This window comes from Neomonachus schauinslandi, chromosome 10 (genome assembly GCF_002201575.2).
Source record: "Neomonachus schauinslandi chromosome 10, ASM220157v2, whole genome shotgun sequence".
NCBI classification, from domain to species: domain Eukaryota; kingdom Metazoa; phylum Chordata; class Mammalia; order Carnivora; family Phocidae; genus Neomonachus; species Neomonachus schauinslandi.
The window spans coordinates 76,365,080-76,387,191 of NC_058412.1; the positions used below are offsets into that span (position 1 = coordinate 76,365,080).

The window sequence follows — 22,112 nt, forward strand, 5'->3', positions numbered from 1 at the left end:
TCTGCCCTGTGCATTTTTCAGGTAAGAATAAATTTTTTCAAGTTTTATGGCACAAAAGTCTAGAACCCAATTGCAGCTCTAGGTTAGTGAACAGAGTCAGAGCTCTTTTTGAGAAAAGTTATGCTCCTACCTGTGGTTAAACCATCAAGGTCACCTTTGTGCAGAACTGGAATGGCTCTCTGCCTGGGAACAAATTACCAACCTAAAATTTCATCCTAAATTTTCATAACAAGTCATTAACTCTGCCTTTTCCATGTCTGACATCAGCAGCACGTGGCCCCCAATCAACACCAGGCATCAGAAAAGACCCGAGAGGAACACAATGCAGTCATGGTTTTTGCTGCAGAAATCCCATAGTAACCAACTCACCACAAAAACATGACCTGATTTCACCAGTCATTTCTTATGGATACCTGATTTCTCTGCATACATTTATTTTTCTTACCTGGGTTTCACATCTGTTGGGATTTCTTTCTTTAAGAGTTTTTTGCTTTTTTGCTTCACTTGAGACATTTCATTTTCATGTTTTTCAGGCATGGCTTGTTTTCCCTTTTGCTTTTCTGTATCCTGTAAAAAAATGTACACTTAATTGCTGAGAAGGACTCATAAAAATGAGTGATACAGTTCTAGATGAAGGCAGAGACACAAAACCAAAGACGTAGCAGATACAACACGTTCTATGTTTAAAAACAATAAACTCCTTTCTATCTTTACTGTAGTTCTGTCAATTTTTTAGCCTTTGATTTATTATAATTATGTTTGGGCGAGCCTGCGTTATAAAGAGTGTTATTTTATTTATCCTGACGTCCTGCCTGGGGTGGGTGGTGGCAGCGGCAGCAGCAAATTGGTAGCTTCTCATTTTTAAGCACCGGGTGAGAAAACCTTGCTCTTTTACAAGAAAAGTCAGCTTGGAGTACAATATAAAGTCCTATCCTTCTGGCAATGTTGCTAATCCTAAATACAGGTAAAATCCAGGGCAAGAAAGCAGCGCAGGCAGCAGTAAGTGTTCACACCTGTTCACGAAGTGTTCCCGAGCGACACTGTGACTATGAAAGTGTTACGGTGGGTTTAATGCTATCCATTCACCGTCAACGAGAGGGGCTTCGTTATTCATTCACTCACTCAACTGACACTTACTGGTCACCCACTTGGTGCTAGGCAGTGCAGGCCCACAGGGCCCCAGCCCTTTCCCCGAGGACTGTGAAGTCTAGCAGGAGGCAGATGCATACGACGGCTGGAGGTGAACTTGTACCCTGGTGGAGAACTATTCACGGGCTCTGACCAGAGCAGAGAAGGACTGTCTTACCTGGCCTGAGTGTGGAGCCTGCACTGAGGTCACACTTAAGCTGCACCTTAGAGCTGTGCTATGTTGCTGGTCTGTCCACTCTGGTTTCTTCCGGTCCCTGACTGGGTAAGTACGGAAGCCGCACTTAGGCACGTTTACAGTAAGTCCACACTGTTGTGGCATCCAGGCATGAGACCAGTGCACTTGTCTCCCAAACAGGGCATAGATCTGTTCAGGTCTCACTGAACTCGCTGGGGAGTTGCATGTGGAATGGGTGTGTACTACTTATGTGTGGTAGGACCACCTATATGGCAGATTGGAAAGAAAAAACACACTGGTTCTTCATCACACATGGCTGGAGCAGCACCATGTGCAATGATGCACTGAGGCTAATCAGGGGTACGGACAGGGGAAGGACATGCTCAGCAGAACGGCACAGCTGTGGGTACGGGAGGAGTTACTGGCACAAGGTAAATGAGACGCTACCCAGCTTCACTATTTATGGACATTAAGGCAACTTGGGTTTTAACAGGTCACATCAGGTCAATCTATTTAATTGTCAGGAGTGAATAACCAGAGAAAGGGCTAACCCACCCTCTTGCCCACCTTTTAAGACTGAGTTATTCCGGAAGTATTTCTCGAACACTTGACTCATCAAGGACTTCGTATACCATGAACTCTTTGAGGACAAGGAGATGGTCTTTTTGTCCTCTGTTGTTTCCCAAGCACAAGGTCTGGCACTCAGGTGCTCAGTACCTAATTTTTTTTCATTTTAAGTTGCCTTAAAAAAGATTTTGAGTACAGCTGACGCAAATATTACGTAAGGTTCAAGTGTACAGCATAGTGATTCAACACCTCTATATGTTATGCTGCGCTCATCACAAGTGTAGCTCCCATTGGTCACCATACAATGCTACTGCGGTATCACTGCCTACATTCCCTTTGCTGTGCCCTTCATCCCTGGGACTTACTCAGTGCACAACTGGAAGCCTGTATCTCTCACTCCCCTTCACCCATTTTGCCCATTCCCCCTACCCACCTCCCCTCTGGCCACCACCAGTTTGTTCTCTGTATTTGTGGGTCTGATTCTGCTTTTTGTTTGTTTTGTGTTTTAGATTCTACACATGTGTGAAAGCAGGTGGTATTTGTCTTTCTCAGTCTGACTTTTTTCACCTGGCATAACCTCCTCCATCCATGCTATCACAAATAGCAAGAGTTCATCCCTTTTTAATGGCCGTGTAGTATGCCACTCAAGCCTTCCTTTTTGAATGAATGGGTAGAAGAAGGTTGGAAAAGCCATCTATGGGATAGTGACCTATCAAGTCTGTTATCTAGTTAGGAAGAAAACACACACAACTGGCAAACAAATCAGTCACCAAGAAATAAAAGCACACAAACTATATGCAAGAGCACTGAGGACGACGATTAAACACCGATCAGAAGGGAGGAGAGCGGGCATGAAGGCCGCATGGAGTCTGTGCTGTGTCTGTAAGAAACAAATGGTGGGGAAGGAGATGGAAGGAGCAGGAGGAAGCGAACAGAGAGGGGAGAATGATGCCAGGGGGTGCACAGAGAATGGTGGCAGATGGGGTCAGCTGGAGAGAAGCGTTAGGAGAAAAGCTGGAAGGGCAGGAAAAGAAGTGAGGAAATGTGAAGAAAGCCTGCCCTGAAAATGCTTTCCAAATGCTTATTCATATCGTTGAAACTGCTGGGATTCCACTCAAAACCGAAGATGGCATTCTGCTTCTCTGAAGGAATCTGTTAGAAAGGATATAATACAGGGCACCTGAGTGGCTCAGTTGGTTAAGCGACTGCCTTCGGCTCAGGTCATGATCCTGGAGTCCCAGGATCGAGTCCCACATCGGGCTCCCTGCTCAGCGGGGGGTCTGCTTCTCCCTCTGGCCCTCCCCCCTCTCATGTGCTCTCTCTCTCTCAAATAAATAAATAAAATCTTTAAAAAAAAAAAAAAAAAAGAAAGGATATAATACAGTACAAAAGTCCAGTACTATGCACTGTACTGAGGGCGTACAGAGCACCCCACCAAATGTGAAGGACGTGAAGGGGAAGGGAGCTGACAAGAAAAATAAGTCACATGTAAATTTCATTAAAAAATTAACATATGCAGATGATGCTGTTAGATATCTTTAAGAAATGGTTCCTTAGGTCACTAGATTAGAACTGAAAAAGAAATTCGGGCCTATATTATTAAAGGCTGTATTAGGATCATATTAAATTTGGAATACAGTTATCTCAAAATAAAAATGCCAAAATAGAACTATGCCCTCACTTTTCTGCATAGCACTTGTAACTCACACTCTCAGACCTGCTCACAACGGTAACTTTACCTTCCATTTACTTAATGCCACTAAGTAGCGGGCATTCTGCAGTATTATTTGACACTGGTGACTACCCTGAGTGCGGAGGACTTTGAGAAGCGAGGAGGCTTTCTTGATGTAATGTGTGCTGAGCTGGGTCCCCAGTTCTGGGTGACCACTGATGTGTGGCGTCTTTCCCTGGGCCACCTTCCCCTCCAGGACAGTCACTGCCCAAACTGTGGGAGGAGTGAGCAGCTACTGAGGGCCGCCGTACCAGCAGCAATAAGACAGGAAAAGTCCCATATAATGAAAACGGTCTAGGTCCTTCTCATTCTCTTTTAAGACTTAAAATTTGAAATAAATTTCATGAGCCAGAGTAGTTACTATTCCAGAGAGTCCCTAAGTTTCAAGCCGTGTTTCCAATTTCTAACTACTTCACTTTACCAACATGCTTGCCGGTGTTTTTGCCTGGGGGAAATGAAGACCTCCATCCTGGGGGCTGTGACTGTTCAGGCATGCCTGTGCACATGGGGAAGGACTCCCCAGAGCATGCGCCTACGTAAGAGATAAAAGCCCGATCTAGGAGAGAGTCTCTTGCAAGCTGCAGGGGGCACTTCCTTCTCTTGTCTGTCTATGGGAGCCCATCATACCTCCTTGAGGAGAGGCTCTGTGTCAGGGTTGGAGGTCTCTGTGGTGGTGGAGGAGCTGTCGTCATCAGCCAGGGAATCTTTCAGATCATCTTCCTGTGGCTTTCCCTTTCCCTTCTTCTCCTTTTCTTCTTGCTTCTTAGGTGGTTTCACCTTGCGCTGAAGAGGTTTTCCTTTCCCTGGGGATGGAAATCAAAGTAAAGTAACTTCTTGATGTTTTAAATAGCTCAGAAAACACAGCCATTATAGCTTTTCTCCAAGAGGCTGGACTCTTTCTCATTAGTGAAGGTTTCTTTCTCTACTTTATTTCTTCTCTAATTAAAACTTTCCAAATCATGTTTGACTTTCTTTTATTATTAACATATAATGTAGTATTTGTTTCAGGGGTACAGGTCTGTGATTTATCAGTCTTACACAATTCACAGCGCTCACCAGCACATATACCCTCCCCAATGTCCATCACCCAGCTACATGTTTGACTTTTTGATGAGAATATTTGTAAAAATCAATTTTGTTGAGGCATAATTTTTTTTTTTAAGGTTTTACTTATTTGCGAGAGAGAGAATGAGAGACAGAGAGCATGAGAGGGAGAAGGGTCAGAGGGAGAAGCAGACTCCCTGCTGAGCAGGGAGCCCGATGTGGGACTTGATCCCAGGACTCCAGGATCACGACCTGAGCCGAAGGCAGTCGCTTAACCAACTGAGCCACCCAGGCGCCCTGAGGCATAATTTATGTACAGTAAGATAAACCCATTTTAAGTGTACAGTTCAATGATTTTTGGCAAACTTAGTAGTTTTGATAAATCTACGTCTGTCTTAGAATACTTTTTGATACCCCCGAGGATGATGTAGCTTTGAAAAATCACACAAGAGAAAACCAGACATCCTTTCAAATCTGTTTGGAGATGGAAGCCTGAAGGTGACACAGGATGAGAAGCCCTCGTACATCACCCAAGGGGTGCTCAGAGGCCTGGGGGCAGAGCCATGATGGCTGAGTCCAAATCCTGGCTCTCCCTAACCAGGTGCACATTCTTGGCCTCCCATCTGTAAGCTAGGAGAGACAACACCTCATAGGGTTGTAATAAGGAATTGCATAAAGCCCTCAGAGCAGTGGCCGGCACATAAACACCACGGAATGTTCTATATGGACAGAGTGAGACAGAGCTCTAGAAAGCCTACTATTTTAAAAGATGTGGATGCTCCCAAGACAAATGAGAAACCAACCCACAACATATCTGAGTGCCCACTACTTCCCAGGCAGCATTCCATGTCCTGGGAATTCAGCAGTAGCACCGACGACATAACCCTTGCCCTCACCGAGCTTCCATTCTAGCTGCATTAGGCAACAGCAGAGAAATCCCCGGATTCCAGCACCTGTGCAATCACCTGGGCGGGCAGGCAGGGTAAAGCTGCAGAAGCCACATAAGCCGCAGTCGAACCTATCCTCTATGCGCCATTTAAAAATACATCCTTTTGATAATGGGAGCTTAAACAAGTTATTTCCCGGCCACTGTTAATTATTGCCAGAAAATCAAACTTTGGCATCTAAACAGGGGTTGGCAAACTGTGGGTCATGGATGAAATCTGCCCTGTGGCCTGTTTTGTTTGGCTTGTGAGGGGAGAATGATTTTTTCGTTTTTTAGTGATCGAAAAAAAGAAACAAAGAAGAATATATGACAGAGACAGACCACGCCGCACCTATTTACTGTCTGGCCCTTTACAGAAAACCTTTGCTGGGCCTAATCTAGAAAAAGAACAGGTAAAACTCTGACTGGATTTTAGGAATGTCATTTTGTCATTTACTTTCACACTGATTCCAGGAGGTAATAAACTTGAAACCACAACTGGGACATTAAGTCTCAAAAATTGAGAAGCCTTTGTTTTAGCAGGAGACTGGCCAGTGGTTTAATTATAACAGCTTCCAATCCACCCTGACTGCCTGGAGCTCCTTTCTGCCATGGCAAACGGGAAGGAGCCTGTATGGCTCTGGCCCCATAAGCCCCCAGATTTCTCAGCCTTACTGATCTCTCCATCCTCAGCGCCTTGCATGGTGCCCAGCACATGGCAAGTGTCCAGCCAGTGTCTGCCAAGCTGTACAAGTTGGTTTTGTGCCTTTGTAAACCCTGAAATACTCCTACAGTGTGACCTGCTCTGAGACTTGCCGCCCCAAGTCTGGAAGCTTATCCCATATCTCACTCTTTCACGAGTAACATATCAAGGTTTGAATCCAAAGTCGGTCTTCATCGCAAACTGTGATTCCATTTATAGCACATTCTTGAAATGACATATTATAGGAATGGAGATTAATCGTTGCCAGGGGTTAAGGAAGGGAGAGGAGTCAGAGGGAAGTGGGTGTGGCTAGAAAAGGACACACAAGGATCATTACGGTGATATAAATGTTCTGTATCTTGGCTAGATCAGTAACAGGTATAACTCGGAGATATTGCAGGTTTGGTTCCAGACCACCACAATAAAGTGAGTCAAATTAATTTTGTGGTTTCCTAGTGCATATGAAAGTTATCTTTACGCTATACTGTCACCTATTAAGTGTGCAACAGCATTATATCTAAAAAAAAAAAAACCCCACAACGTCCATATCTTAATTATTACTAAAAAATGCTAACCATCATCTGAGCTTTCAGTGAGTTGTAATCACTGATCACAGATCACCAAACAAATTTAATAATAATGAAAAAGTTAAAAATATTGTGAGGATTGCCAAAATGGGACACAGAGACATGAAGTGAGCAAATGCTACTGGAAAAATGCTGCCATAGACTTGTTCAGTGTAGGACTGCCACAAGCCGTAAGAAAACGCAGTTATCTGCGAAGGGCAATAAAGCCAGGCACAGTAAGATGAGGCATGCCTGAATCCTGGTTGTGATATTGTACGGTTGACTAAGTTACGTCCAGTTGGTGGTTGCTACGCCTGCTCATAAAAATGGTCAGAATGAAAGAGTTTTTCATTGCTTTAGAACCCAATTAAGTGTATTTTTTCTAATAATTGAGTAGATACAAAACTCTTTATTGGCAAAAGCCACTTGTCTTTATCCGCAGGGTACCTTGGGGCTGACCTGTGTGTACAGGAACATAAGGCAGGCTGCTAAATATTTGTGACAGGGTACCATCTGCATCTTACAGATCTAGCATCTTTAGTCAACAGTAAAGTCCTAAGCCTCATCAAATAATCCAACTATGAGCACTATATACATACTGTAGTCACCGTGAGCGCTGCGCACATGGGTGAGGCTGAGCGTACATCTATATGAAGAACATTCCCATATTCTCTCCAATAAAGACAAAATGCCCATTCAGTTAATCAGTGTCCTCAGACTGAAGCTGGAATTCAATGCCAGCAAAGTCCGTTTTTTTTTTCAGATGCACTTTCAGGCCTCCTCTTCCTGCACGAGAACTACAGAACAATGTTTTACTTTGGTCCTCGTGCCAGGAACTATGCTGCTCAATTGAACACTTAATGGTAACAACTCAGTTTTTTCTAGGTTTCTGATGAGAGAGCACCATAATTAAAAACGAACAGATAAAACACCAAAAACTCCTTTTTTGTCTTTTATTCACTGTTTTACACAGGCTTTAATAATTTAAACCACCACCAGTTATTTTAAGGAGGCAAAGTATAAATTATAAATTTAAAGAATACATCCTATTCATTTACTTTTTGTCTTCACTAAGGAGTGAATAAATGAATTTGTAATCAACTTGTCTGCGCAAGCTGCTTTGGCTGTCTCTCTCCCACTTTTAGGTCATTGTATTAACTTCTATCCAAAAGAATTGCTTCAGGAAAGTTTCCATTAGCTTTGAGCAAATGGTTTCTCTGAATAGGTGCAGTTCCTGGCTGCAGTGGGCCCAAGGTAGGCCATGTCACATCAGCTATAACATCTGACTAGACTCTCTAGAGAAGCACGAATTCTGGCAGAAGTTGTCTTCCTCCTCATGTTTTGGCTGCTAAAATGGTCTAAATGAGGCCAATTTACTAGGTCAGTACTTGTCATGCAAATTTACTTCCCCACATAATAACTTTGTATGAGCATGTTAAATGAAAACATACCAAAAAAATGCATATGGAAAAAACTCTTCAGGAGTTCTTTAAGCTAAAGCAAATACTGTTTTCAAAATTTCACAGCAATCATATTATTCTTTCTGATTAAGTTCTGTGCTTAGATTGTGAAGATGACTTGTTTAGCTCAATGCAAGTTAGAAAAGAAGTCCTATTAAGTGAGATAATTTTACTTCTCACGCAGGGAAGGAATTAATAATGAGTTTGTAAGAACACCCATACTCTTTTTGTTGTAGCTTTTCTGGTACTTTTATAAGGTTTTATATACCATCTGTGGTACTAAGCAGAACCAGTAAGGTACCCAGGACTAGGAAAAAAGGCCTGCACCACCAAAACTTTATTGTACACAGAATTCAATTATGTAGGGGTTTCATAAAATCATTACACTCATTTTGGATTTGTTTATTCTAGAAACCAAGTATCACCAATATTCAAAAGCACACAACTACAATTTAATATTGGGAGAGGATAGCTTCTGTCCTATCTAGGCATTTCTGTCCACTCCCTTTAAGGGCAACTCCTTGTCTGCCCAAAAACCACTAGAAGGACCGGTGCCCGCCTCCCAAGGACATTCCCTGGTTACATTCACTAGTGGCTTAACACATGTTATCCCAATCATCTGTGGACCTTGTTGAATGCAGCGTCTGATTCAGCATTCTGGGTTGGGGTCCACGATTCTACATTTCTAAAGGCCCCCAGGTGATGTAACTATTGCTGGTCCCTGGGCCACAACTTTGGGTAGCAAATACTACCAATATTGCTCCCCGTGTGCCGATACTAGCCCTTCTCTCGGCTCACTCAGGTCCACTTCTCCGGCCCCATTGGGCAAATCAGGTTAGATTTCTCCAAGGACTGGTTACCTTTGCCTTTGGGACAATATATAGTAGTGGAGGAGGGAGTGGAAAGCTTATCAACCAAGCCTCAGGCTTCACCAATACTTGGCAGATGCCCTGCTTTTGGAGGGAGGCGCGTTTAGGGTAGATTTTATAATGTTAGCTCTGAATCTAGTCTGTTTCCTTGCAGATAGCCTGGAAGGCAGATCAGATCCATGCACCCAGAACCCTCCACGTCTGTGACAACTGCGTGCACACTACATTCCTACACACTGCCTGGCCTCACCACTGTACCCTGCAGGTCTCCCAGTCCTCCCTGAGGAGCCTGACACCAGCTTCATGGACTTCCTCTGACCCTCAACTCCTATCACCTGGGCTCCAGGTCTTGTATGGGTCAGGTCAGTCATCTCTCATCAGGACCTCTGAAATCCAAAAAGCTCTCCTAGTTTTTCTCCCTCATTTAGAAACAAAACTTGATGCCTCAACTCTTGGTGGTACAACTTAAGCTGCTGAAATGAAGTTAGTCTTATGACTCATATGGTACACGCACTGCATGCCTTTCCAGAATCTGAATTCCCAAACATGTGAGGCTTCCAGAGGGTTGTGTAAGGGACTGCAGACCTATAGCTCTGTGGCCTCACTGTTGCTAATGGGCTTTACTTTCACACCCCATTTCCAAGGCTGCACTTAAGAACCTGTCACCACCCAGAATCGCCTTTCCTCTGAAGCCCTGCAGTCTCAGGTCGCACTTGCAGACCAGTCTCCTGTCCTTCCCTTGCTTCCACCATCCCTGCAGCTGGATGTGTTGGATCTCCCACCCCTTGACTGTCCATGTTCTCCCTGTTTGTGGGGCTCCTTCTGGCCTGAGGTCCTTCTCTATCCTGCAAGTTCTGCACCGTCTGGCATATGCATCTCTGTCCTGCCAGCAACCCCCGTGGCATTCTCACCCCTGGTCTTTTTGCCACCCCCGCCCTGCAGAAGTCCGACAGTGCTGTAATCCAACTCCCCAGCTTGCACTCCTCACCCTTGGGCTGCAGTGGAGCATGGAGAAAGAGGGCAAAAGTGTGCGGAGTGCCACCGCGACCCTCGGCGGGGTCCCCATGCTACCTGAGGGGCTGCTCTGCACATCCAGCTCACATGTCCCATGGACTCCCAGTCCACAGAAATGTGAGTTCAGTGGAACCAGACTACTCCAAACTGTTTCCTGTTTCTACCCTCCCACTTCACCCCTCAGTCCCAGCAGCTGTGACTTCGCCTCCAACAGAAGCTCCTCGGGACTCCCTGTACCCCTCTTCGGCTCTACCCATTCATCTGCATCCACATGCCTGTGGAATGAGTGTCCTATCTTTTATACTCTACTGAATTGGGTCCCACCCCACCCACCTCCTTGGGCATTTGCTTCTCTTCTTTTTGGAGGCGGCAGGACAGTGTAGTTACAAGCTGAGGGCTTAGAATCAGGCCTGGGCATGGCCTCCCATATCTGCCCGCTGCAACCTTTCTTTCTGGACTGGGCTTCTAACTGGAGACACAGGGTCACAGCAATGCCAATCACCAGGGTGCACGAGGCATGTGCAGTCAGGCCTGGAACGTTAGTGTTGACCAACATCATTGTTCTCAGCTCTACTGGCTTTTTGTCCTTCACTCATAGATATTTCCAAACACCGTGCTCCCCATTTTTTTCATTAAAAATACTACCACACAATATATTCATCCCGGGGCACCTGGGTGGCTGAGTTGATTAAGTGTCCACCTTCGGCCCAGATCATGATCTCTGGGTCCTGGGAAGAGCCCCACATTGGGCTTCTTGCTCTGCGGTGAGTCTGCTTCTCTCACCCTCTCCCTCCCTCTGCCCCTCCCCACTGCTTGTTCTCTCTCTCTCAAATAACTAAAATCTATAAAAAAATATATTCATCCCCCACTTTTTTTTTTTTTTTTTGGTTAAAAGTTAAAGAGCATGGAAACTACAGAGTAAAGAGTAAATGCCCCCTTTCACTTGCCCCCAAACGCACACCCTGAGAAGTGGCCACTATTAACAGTCTGATGTGAAAAAGTACTCACACCACTGTAACCTGGTTTCTAGTCCTATTACTTCACAGCAACTATCTGGCCAAGGTCAAGTAATGTCCTAGCTGCCAGGCTCTGTGCAGCTCTGTTCTACCTCTGCTTCTTCTGGCCTTGCTGGGATACAGCGACCACATCTTCTACCTGCTTTCCATCACACTGTCTGCTGGCCTTCTCCTTGCTGGCCCTGCTCTCAGGATTCTGTCTTTAGCCCCGTTTGTCCCATTTCTCACCCTTAAGACTATGTTCTAGGCAGACATTAGTGCCAGGGTGTTCCACAGCTCCCTTCAACTCAGCAGGCTGAAGATGGTGTGGCTCCTAGCAGGAGCTACATCCCACAGTGTAGGTAGTAGCTATCTTCTCCACTTTAAAGAGAACAAATGGGGGATCACAGAAGTAAATTTCACACAGTCACACAGTTAGGAAGGGGCAGAGCCATGATTCAATCTGGGCCTGCCTTATGGCTGAGCCTCACCTCATGACCGTGTGCCACTCTGCCTCTCCCAACCCTAGATAAAGCTGCCCCTCACGCTACCAAAGCCAGAAATGAGCATGGCTGCAGATTCCACCATGTCTTCAGTTAATGCAGATACTGACGAGTGACTGCACTAGGTTCAGAGCTTCCTTGGGTTTTAACCCTCAGTCCGACAATGGCCTCTGTCCAGTCCCTAGGAGTCTGTATTGCAGGGGAAGAAACCAAACAAGTATAGAGTCTAATGACTGCCCAGCTTTACGAGGCCCTGCTCAGGACAGCTGTGAACAGAGGGCATTTCTGGGTGCCATCTTCCACAAGGAGCAGTGACAGGAGGAATGACTAGGGAAATGGCTTGATGGCCTACAATCTAGGCAAGATCTCGGGAGATCATATTTATTTGAAGAGAAGTCACTCTGAGCAGTCTCCAAAAGCCAGGAATTACATAAGCTCATTATAAGGTAGACTTTTTGTCTGAGATACTGGGTACGGTCAGGAGGAACAGGGTGCTTCTGAAAACAGAAGGTTCATATTTAACATGAACATGACTACCTATAGGGGCCTGGGGTAAGCTTTAAGAGCTTATAAAGGTTCTGCCCAGCTAAAATCCTATGGTTTTATGACATACCACTATTTTGCAACCGGAGATCAATGCCCACCTTTTAAAGTTCATTTAAGAGGCTAGTTTTCCATATGTATGTTATACTTCAATAAAAATACTTGCTAAAAAAAAAATTAAAGATTTTGTTTCCTTCCTTCTTTCCAAACAGCAGCAGTTATCCTTATAACAAGTAAAATGGCCACTCATGTGATGCCTGGAATCACTGTGTCCTCATGGGTTCAAGAATCACTAATGATGTGGTGGTACCCATACTCCGTCATTAAATATCTTTCAGTAGGTTGACTCTGGGACCACTGTGATAATTAAAATCATTTTAAAAATTTTAATATTTATGTTCCAGATAAATGACCCTGAAAATAAAAATGGACCTATCACACTGATTTTAGTGGACTATCTTAGGCACAGGCAGTGAGGTATTCAGTTTTGACTGCCAAATTCTTTCTGGTAAGAAATGATAATATACATTTATTTTATTCATGCCCTCAATATGGGAAAAACTGATTATGTAACTTGATCTAATAAAAAGAACTTTAGGGCGCCTGGGTGGCTCAGTTGGTTAAGCGACTGCCTTCGGCTCAGGTCATGATCCTGGAGTCCTGGGATCGAGTCCCGCATCGGGCTCCCTGCTCGGCAGGGGGTCTGCTTCTCCCTCTGCCCTCTTCCCTCTCGTGCTTTCTGTCTCTCATTCTCTCTCTCTCAAATAAATAAATAAAATCTTAAAAAAAAAAAAAAAGAACTTTAAGGATTCATTTATATTACTTATGAAAATTACCCTAAAATAAATAAGCTCTATTAATGAGTTAGCAAAAAATACATTTCTCTGGAAAAAGTTAAATAATATTCAAGACATTTTACTATTTTGCAAATCCAAATGCATGTAATTCTTTTTTTTTTTTTAAAGATTTTATTTATTTATTTGAGACAGAGAGAATGAGAGAGAGAGCACATGAGAGGGGGGAGGGTCAGAGGGAGAAGCAGACTCCCTGCAGAGCAGGGAGCCTGATGCGGGACTCGATCCCGGGACTCCAGGATCATGACCTGAGCTGAAGGCAGTCGCTTAACCAACTGAGCCACCCAGGCGCCCCAAATGCATGTAATTCTAAGAGGACTCTATGTAACTAGTTTTCATATCAGGGACTAGGAAATTCTCTAACAGAAAACTCCTGGACTCTGGGAACATTGGGTTTCTTCTGGTCTCTCAGGACGGCCAACTTCCCTGTTCCCTGTGTAAACGAAAGGCAAAAAACCTCCCTGGTACACCAGTGAGGGGGTTCCTGAAACAGGCTTGGAATAATGTGTAGTGGCAGGACTGCAACGGGAGAGAGAGGAAGATGCAAAAAGTTCAGGCTGTAAAGGGATTAAACTGAAATAGAGCTACAGGCTGTTTACTGGTTTTTATATTTTGATTTTGGAGGTTACCAAATAGCCTACCTCTGTGTATGTGTATGTCATGTCTAAGATAAATCCCAGTGCACCCCCCCTCCCTCCTGGTGTTTATGCTCTGTGGAATTCTCTTTCCTGGAGTATGGGCCAGACCACATTTCTGATGAGAACACTACAAAAGTGATGTGATGTCACTTCCAAGATTAGGTCGTTAGGGACTGTGACTTCTGTCCTGCTAGCTTGTTCTCTCTCTTGCCTCTAAGCTTCCTTGCTCCGGTGAAGCCAACTGCTTTAAAGTGCCCTATGGAGAGGACCCATGAGGCTGGTAGCCATAGCCAGCAAGGAACTGAGATCCTCAGTCCAACAGTCTATGAAAAACTGAATCGTGCCATCAACCACCTGAGTGAGCTTGGAAGCAGATCCTCCTCCAGTTGAATCTTAAGATGACCTCAGCCCAGGCAACACCTTGACTGCAGTCTTGCAACCCAGAGAACCCAGCTAAGCTGCACCCAAATGCCTGACACACAGCAACTCTGAGATAGTAAGTGTGGGCATTTTAAGTGACGACGTTTTGGGATAATTTGTTACTGAGAAATAGGTAGCTAATCCAGCATACAGAACTCCAAAGCAGGGATCAGCAAACTTCTTCCGTAAAGACATAGATAGTAAATATTTTCAGGTTTGTGGCCATTATGGTCTCTTGCAGCTATTCAACTTTGTTGTTATAGCATGAAACTAGCCATAGACAATATGGAAATGAATCAGCATGTCTATGTTCCAATAAAACTTTATTTATGAAAACACGTGGTGATTTGGCTCTCTGGCTGTAGTTTGCCAGCCCCTGCTCTAAAGTACAGGTTCTGTGGAAATATTATTTTTTAAAGATTTTATTTATTTGAAAGAGTGAGAGAGAGCATGACCAGGGGGAGAGGCAGATGGAGAGGGAGAGGCAGACTTTCCTGCTGAGCAGGGAGCCGACGCGGGGCTCTATCCCAGGACCCTGGGATTGTGATCTGAGCCCAAGGCAGACGCTTAACGACTGAGCCACCCAGGCGCCCCGGAAATATTATTTTTGAGTTAAAATGGATGGGTCTCCATTTCACCATTGTATTAAAAATTAGTTTAACAATTAAAAAAAAAAGCTCAACCTATCACAACACAATAATCAGACAGTTGAAAAATGGAAACAGATGTCCAATAAATTTCTAAATTTGATAAATAACCTAAGAAGTTCAAATATTTTTTATGATAAACGGATACCTCTCTATTTGCATCAGATACGGAAAAGCTTAAGTCCAAACTGGAGGTGAATTTGAGCCAGAAGAACACTTACTAAATCAGCTGCTTCCACCACAGCTCCTTAATTATGCACCCGCCTTCCCCGCATACATCACGCTTTTCTGACAGTGAGAATGGAGGATTACCTTTGCTTTTTGACAACGGTGACGGCGGCTGCTCTGTAAACACTTCTAGGGGTGGGGAGTCTTGGTGGTCGAAGTCTTTGTCCATGGCTTCTATGAGACTAGTGATGTCTGAGTCCTCCGAGCTGTGCCTTGTGCTGCCGGCCCGTTCTGGGTGGGAAGGGTGCGAGAGCGGGGCGGGTGACAGCCTCCCGAGCTGCGGTTCCTGGTGCTGAGGCCCCGGCGGCGGCGGCGGCGGCGGTGGCGGCGGGGAGTGCTGCTCCAGCGGGCTGTGGGCATGGTGCTGACTGCTGTGCTGGCTCTGCTTGGCTCCTCTGGACTTTCTGCCCGCGGCATGACCTTGGGCCACTGTGTTTGAATCTAAGACAAGGGGGCTTGCTTTGCTAGCGGACTGCGCAGAAGTCCTGCTAGAGGTACTGGAGCTGTTTTTCGCTCTGACGTTTTCCACGTCAGCTGAGTTTCTATTGCTGTGACCGCTGTGTGGGTGCACCGGTGGGCCACACTGCTTGTGACTCCCTCCACTGGGTCGGGAGGACGAGCCGCCTGCTCCACAGAACCCCCTACTGTGACCGGGGTCACAGCTGAGTGTGTTCAAGCTGAAAAAAGGACCAACCGCAGATCAGTAAATAGCAACTTAAAAAATCTAAGATGAAAAAATTTTTATCTCATCAAGATAGCCACAAGAGAGATATGTACTCTAAGGAAAAAAAAAAAACCCAGCAAGAAATAGGGATACTTTCCACAATTTTATAGGGTCTATTCTATCTGAAAATTTAGGAATCAAGTCAGTGATCTAACTAAGAATATTTCAACCCTCACCAACACAATAAAAACATGGGATCTGCTGTGAGTTCTAGCAGAGAAGAGAGCTATACACAAGAGATTATGAAGTAATTAGAATTAAGATTTCTTCCCCCTTGAGCAAATATGAAATGAAAAACTTATTTTTTCTTTTAACTACATCAGCCACATTTATGTATACTAGAGAATTTATTTCCAGCATGTGAACATACTTTCCTTCAGATGAAATACCAACGATTCTCCTGAGATCAAATGGTCTTCCCACATCAAAGGGTGGGTTCGAGGCCTCAAAGGATAGTCGCCTTCGAAATGGCTCCCAAATTCCTTGAGCTTCTAAATAGGCTGTTCCAATTACCAAGAGAAACAGTGCACTGTAGGGGCACAGAAGGTGGAGAGGTGGGATTCATTTGTTAGTGTAAGAGTTACAAAATCTGATATTAAAGAGAGTTTCTTGGTAAAGTACAACAGGATATAAAAAACAGGGATGCCTGCACGCTCATTTTTATAGAATGCCAACTTACATGGAGGCTTATATAGAGGAAATAATTACTTGTATCAGGACAGACACCTGGAGGATACTCTTCCTCTTACCAAGAAGAAGCTTTCACCTTGCGGTTTTAACTCTCCAGACCAACTCTTTTCCCTTAAAGGATGTGTGGGGTAACCATGTAAATTTAGAGGCAAATGTATTAGATTCTCCAAACATATAAATATACTGAAAAAAAGATAGGTTGCCAAGGATTCAAAAAATATTCCTCACATTTCATGCTGCTTAGGTCTGTTTAAAAAAAAGTAGCATATAATGTTGAGTAAGTTACCTATGCCCAAATCAAGTAACGTTACCTGGCAAATTATGAGTGGTTTTTTCCCTTTAAGAAATTAACACGTACTTAATTTGTATAAGAAATTTTAAAGGTAGAAGACTTTTGCTTATTGTATATGCCATTCAAGTGGGGTTCAGTTCTGACTGCTCCCACTAGTAGATGCAGGCTTGATCAAGGCAAAAAGGTCTGTTCTGTTTTCTGATAGATTCCCAGCATTCACAACAGTGACTGGCACACCATGGGCATGCGAGGAACAGTGTCAAGTGATGCCTGAATACCAACCTCAAAAGAAGACACAAATACCTCATGATTCCTGAGATGATGATGTACAGAGCCAGCTCCCAGTTGGGTCTGGGTAGGGCTTCCGCACAGGTTGCTAACATATGGTATGGAAGGGATGCATTCAATACAAATACAAATTCAGAGCCACTGGTTGTTATAAACTTCAGTTCACGAATAACTCTAGAAGCTGTGAAATCAGGAGTAAACCTAAAACAGAATGGTGGCAGTTAGACTAGTTTTAAAAATACACCACAGTAGTTTACATATAATATCAGTCCCACACACCTTTGAAACCTAACAGAGAATTTTAGAGTTTGGTACTTTTTTTTTTTTTTGTAGTTTTTAATTTTATTATGTTATGTTAGTCACCATACAATACATCATTAGTTTTTTTTTTTTTTTTTAAAGATTTTATTTATTTATTCATGAGAGACAGAGAGAGAGAGAGAGAGAGAGGCAGAGGGAGAAGCAGGCTCCCAAGGAGCAGGGAGCCCGATGTGGGACTCGATCCCAGGACCCTGGGATCATGACCTGAGCCGAAGGCAGACGCTTAACCATCTGAGCCACCCAGGCGCCCACATCATTAGTTTTTGATGTAGTGATCCACGACCCATTGTTTTCGTATAACACCCAGTGCTCCATGCAGTACGTGCCCTCCTTAATACCATCACCGGGCTAACCAATCCGCCCTCCCCCTCCCCTCTAAAACCCTGTTTGTTTCTCAGGTCCATAGTCTCTCATGGTTCATCTCTCCCTCCAATTCCCCCTGCCCATTTTTCCCTTCCTTCTCCTAATGTCCTCCATGCTATTCCTTATGTTCCACAAATAAGTGAAACCATATGATAATTGACTTTCTCTGCTTGACTTATTTCACTTAGCATAATCTCCTCCAGTCCCATCCATGTTGATGTAAAAGTTGGGTATTCATCCTTTCTGATGTCTGAGTAATATTCATTGTATATATGGACCACATCTTCTTTATCCATTCATCTGTTGAAGGGCATCTCGGCTCTTTCCACAGTTTGGCTATTGCGGACATTGCTGCTACGAACATTGAGGTGCATATGGCCCTTCTTTTCACTACATCTGTGTCTTTGGGGTACATACCCAGTAGTGCAATTGCTGGGTCATGGGGTAGCTCTATTTTTAAATTTTTGAGGAACCTCCACACTGTTTTCCAAAGTGGCTGTACCAACTTGCATTCCCACCAACAGTGTAAGAGGGTTCCCCTTTCTCCACAACCTCTCCAACATTTGTTGTTTCTTTCCCTGTCCATTTTGGCCATTCTAACTGGTGTAAGGTGGTATCTCATTGTGGTTTTGATTTGGATTTCCCTGATGGCTAATGATGATGAACATTTTTTCATGTGTCTGTTAGCCATTTGTATGTCTTCTTCAGAGAAGTGTCTGTTCATCTCTTCTGCCCACTTTTTGACTTGATTGTTTTTTGGGTGTTGAGTTTGAGAAGTTCTTTATAGATGTTGGATACCAGCCCTTTATCTGTAGTGTCATTTGCAAATATCTTCTCCCATTCTGTGGGTTGCCTCTTTGTTTTGTTGACTGTTTCCTTTGTTGTGCAGAAGCCTTTTATCTTGATGAAGTCCCAAAAGTTCATTTTTGCTTTTGTTTTACTAGCTTTTGGAGATGTATCTTGAAAGAAGTTGCTGTGGCCAATGTCAAAGAGATTACTGCCTATGTTCTCCTCTAGGATTTTGATGGATTCCTGTCTCACACTGAGGTCTTTCATCCACTTCGAGTTTATCTTTGTGAATGGTGTTAGAGAATGGTTGAGTTTCATTCTTCTGCATGTGGCTGTCCAATTTTCCCAGCACGATTTATTGAAGAGACTGTCTTTTTTCCATTGCATGTTTTTTCCTGCTTTGTCAAAGATTATTTGACCACAGAGTTGATGGTCCATATCTGGGTTCTCTATTCTGTTCCATTGGTCTGTATGTCTGTTTTTGTGGCAGGACCATGCTGTCTTGGTGATCACAGCTTTGTAATATAGCTTGAAATCGGGCAACATGATGCCCCCAGCTTTGTTTTTCTTTTTCAACATCTCCTTGGTGATTCGGGGTCTTTTCTGATTCCATACAAATTTGAGGATTGTTTGTTCCAGCACTTTGAAAAATGTCACTGGAATTTTGATCGGGATGGCATTGAAGGTATAGATTGCTCTGGGTAGCATAGACATTTTAACAATGTTTATTCTTCCGATCCATGAGCATGGAATATTTTTCCATCTTTTTGTGTCTTCTTCAGTTTCTTTCATGAGTGTTTTGTAGTTCCTAGAGTATAGATCCTTTACCTCTTTGGTTAGGTTTATTCCGAGGTATCTTATGGTTTTTGGTGTTATTGTAAATGGAATTGTTTCTCTAATTTCTCTTTCTACAGTTGCGTTGTTAGTGTATAAGAAAGCAACTGATTTTTGTGCATTGATTTTGTATCCTGCCACACTACCGAATTGCTGGATGAGTTCTAGTAATTTGGGGGTGGAGTCTTTTGGGTTTTCCACATAAAGTATCATGTCGTCTGCGAAAAGAGAGAGTTTGACTTCTTCTTTGCCAATTTGAATACCTTTTATTTCTTTTTGTTGTCTGATTGCTGTTGCTAGGACTTCTAGTACTATGTTGAACAGTGGTGAGAGTGGGCACCCTTAACGTGTTCCTGATCTTAAGGGAAAGGCTCTCAGCTTTTCCCCATTGAGGATGATATTCGCTGTGGGTTTTTCATAGATGGATTTTATGAACTTGAGGAATGTTCCCTCTATCCCTATACTCTGAAGAGTTTTAATCAGGAAAGGATGTTGTATTTTGTCAAATGCTTTTTCTGCATCAATTGAGAGGACCATATGGTTCTTCTCCCTCCTCTTATTAAAGATTTTATTTATTTATTTGAGAGAGAGAATGAGATAGAGAGCATGAGAGGGGGGAGGGTCAGAGAGAGAGGCAGACTCCCTGCTGAGCAGGGAGCCTGACGTGGGACTCGATCCCGGGACTCCAGGATCATGACCTGAGCTGAAGGCAGTCGCTTAACCAACTGAGCCACCCAGGCGCCCCTCCCTCCTCTTATTAATGTGTTCTATCACATTGATTGATTTGCGAATGTTGAACCACCCTTGCATCCCAGGGATAAATCCCACTTGGTCGTGGTGGATGATCCTTTTAATGTATCGTTGGATCCTATTAGCTAGGATTTTGTTGAGGATTTTGGAATCCATATTCATCAGGGATATCAGTCTGAAATTCTCCTTTTTGATGGGGTCTTTGCCTGGTTTGGGGATTAAGGTAATGCTGGCCTCATAGAATGAGTTTGGAAGTTTTCCTTCTGTTTCTATTTTTTGAAACAGCTTCAGTAGAATAGGTATTATTTCTTCTTTGAATGTTTGGTAGAATTCCCCAGGAAATCCATCAGGCCCTGGACTCTTGTGTTTTGGGAGGTTTTTGATCACTGCTTCAATCTTGTTACTGGTTATTGGCCTATTCAGGTTGTCAATTTCTTCCTGTTTCAGTCTTGGCAGCTTATAGGTTTCCAGGAAGGCCTCCATTTCATCCAGATTGCTCAGTTTATTGGCATATAGTTGTTGATAATAATTTCTAATAATTGTTTCTATTTCCTTGGTGTTAGTTGTGATCTCTCCCCTTTCATTCATAATTTTATTAATCTGGGTCCTTTCTCTCTTTTTTGGATAAGTCTGGCCAGTGGTTTATCAATCTTATTAATTCTTTCAAAGAACCAACTTCTAGTTTCGTTGATCTGATCTACTGTGTTTCTGGTTTCTGATTCATTGATTTCTGCTCTAATTTTAATTATTTCTCTTCTAATGCGTGGCTTAGGCGTCGTTTGTTGCTTTTTCTCTAGTTCTTTAAGGTGTAGAGTTAGTTGGTGAATTCGGGATTTTTCTATTTTTTTGAGTGAGGCTTGGATGGCTATGTATTTCCCTTAGGACCGTCTTTGCAGTATCCCATAGGTTTTGGACCGATGTGTTTTCGTTCTCATTGATTTCCATGAATTGTTGAAGTTCTTCTTTGATTTCTTGGTTGACCCAAACATTCTTGAGCAGAGTGGTCTTTAGTTTCCAAGTGTTTGAATTTCTGCCAAATTTTTTTTTTTCCTGCCAATTTTTTTTTTTGTGATTGAGTTCTGGTTTTAGAGCATTGTGGTCTGAGAATATGCAGGGAATAATCTCAATCTTTTGGTATCGGTTGAGACATGATTTGTGACCCAGTATATGGTCTATTCTGGAGAAAGTTCCATGTGTGCTCGAGAAGAATGAGTATTCAGTTGTTTTAGGGTGGAATGTTCTGTAAATAGCTCTGAGGTCCATCTGGTCCAATGTATCATTCAAAGCTCTTGTTTCCTTGTTGATTTTCTGCTTAGATGATCTGTCCATTGCTGAGAGTGGAGTACTGAGGTCTCCTACAATTAACGTATTGTTATCAATATGACTCTTTATTTTGGTTAACAGTTGGCTTATGTAGATGGCTGCTCCCATGTTGGGGGCATAGATATTTACAATTGTTAGATCTTCTTGTTGGATAGACCCTTTAAGAATGATATAGTGTCCTTCTGTGTCTCTTATTACAGACTTTAGTTTAAAATCTAATTTGTCTGATATAAGAATTGCTACTCCAGCTTTCTTTTGAGGTCCGCTGGCATGGAAGGTAGATCTCCATCCCTTCACTTTCAGTCTGGATGTATCTTTAGGTTCAAAATGAGTCTCTTGTAGACAGCATATGGATGGGTCCTGTCTTTTTATCCAATCTGCAACCCTGTGCCGTTTTATGGGAGCATTTAGGCCATTCACATTGAGAGTGATTACTGAAAGATATGAATTAATTGTCATCATGTTGCCTGTGAAGACGTTGTTTTTATAGATTGTCCCTGTAAATTTCTGTTGTAGATCACTCTTGGGGTCTTTCTCCTTTTGTAGAATCCCCCTTAATATTTCTTGCAGGGCCGGCTTAGTGGTCACATATTCTTTCAACTTCTGCTGGTCGTGGAAGCTCTGCATCTCTCCATCCATTCTAAATGAAAGCCTTGCCGGATAAAGTATTCTTGGCTGCCTTTTCTTCTCATTTAGTACCCTGAAT

The 22,112-nt window shown here is 43.4% G+C and overlaps 1 protein-coding gene across 3 annotated transcripts in view; it reads right to left on the minus strand.

The window, feature by feature from the left end:
• TMEM131 (transmembrane protein 131) overlaps nt 1-22,112 on the minus strand; it is a 244,452-nt gene that overhangs the window by 15,414 nt on the left and 206,926 nt on the right. For all 3 annotated transcript variants that reach the window (XM_021701291.1, XM_021701290.2, XM_021701289.1), the window contains 5 exons: nt 17,042-17,227; nt 16,127-16,285; nt 15,117-15,709; nt 4,251-4,426; nt 446-567 (listed from right to left, as the gene is read on the minus strand). In XM_021701291.1, coding sequence (XP_021556966.1) covers nt 446-567; nt 4,251-4,426; nt 15,117-15,709; nt 16,127-16,285; nt 17,042-17,227 — 1,236 coding nt within the window. The remainder of the gene's footprint in view (nt 1-445; nt 568-4,250; nt 4,427-15,116; nt 15,710-16,126; nt 16,286-17,041; nt 17,228-22,112) is intronic.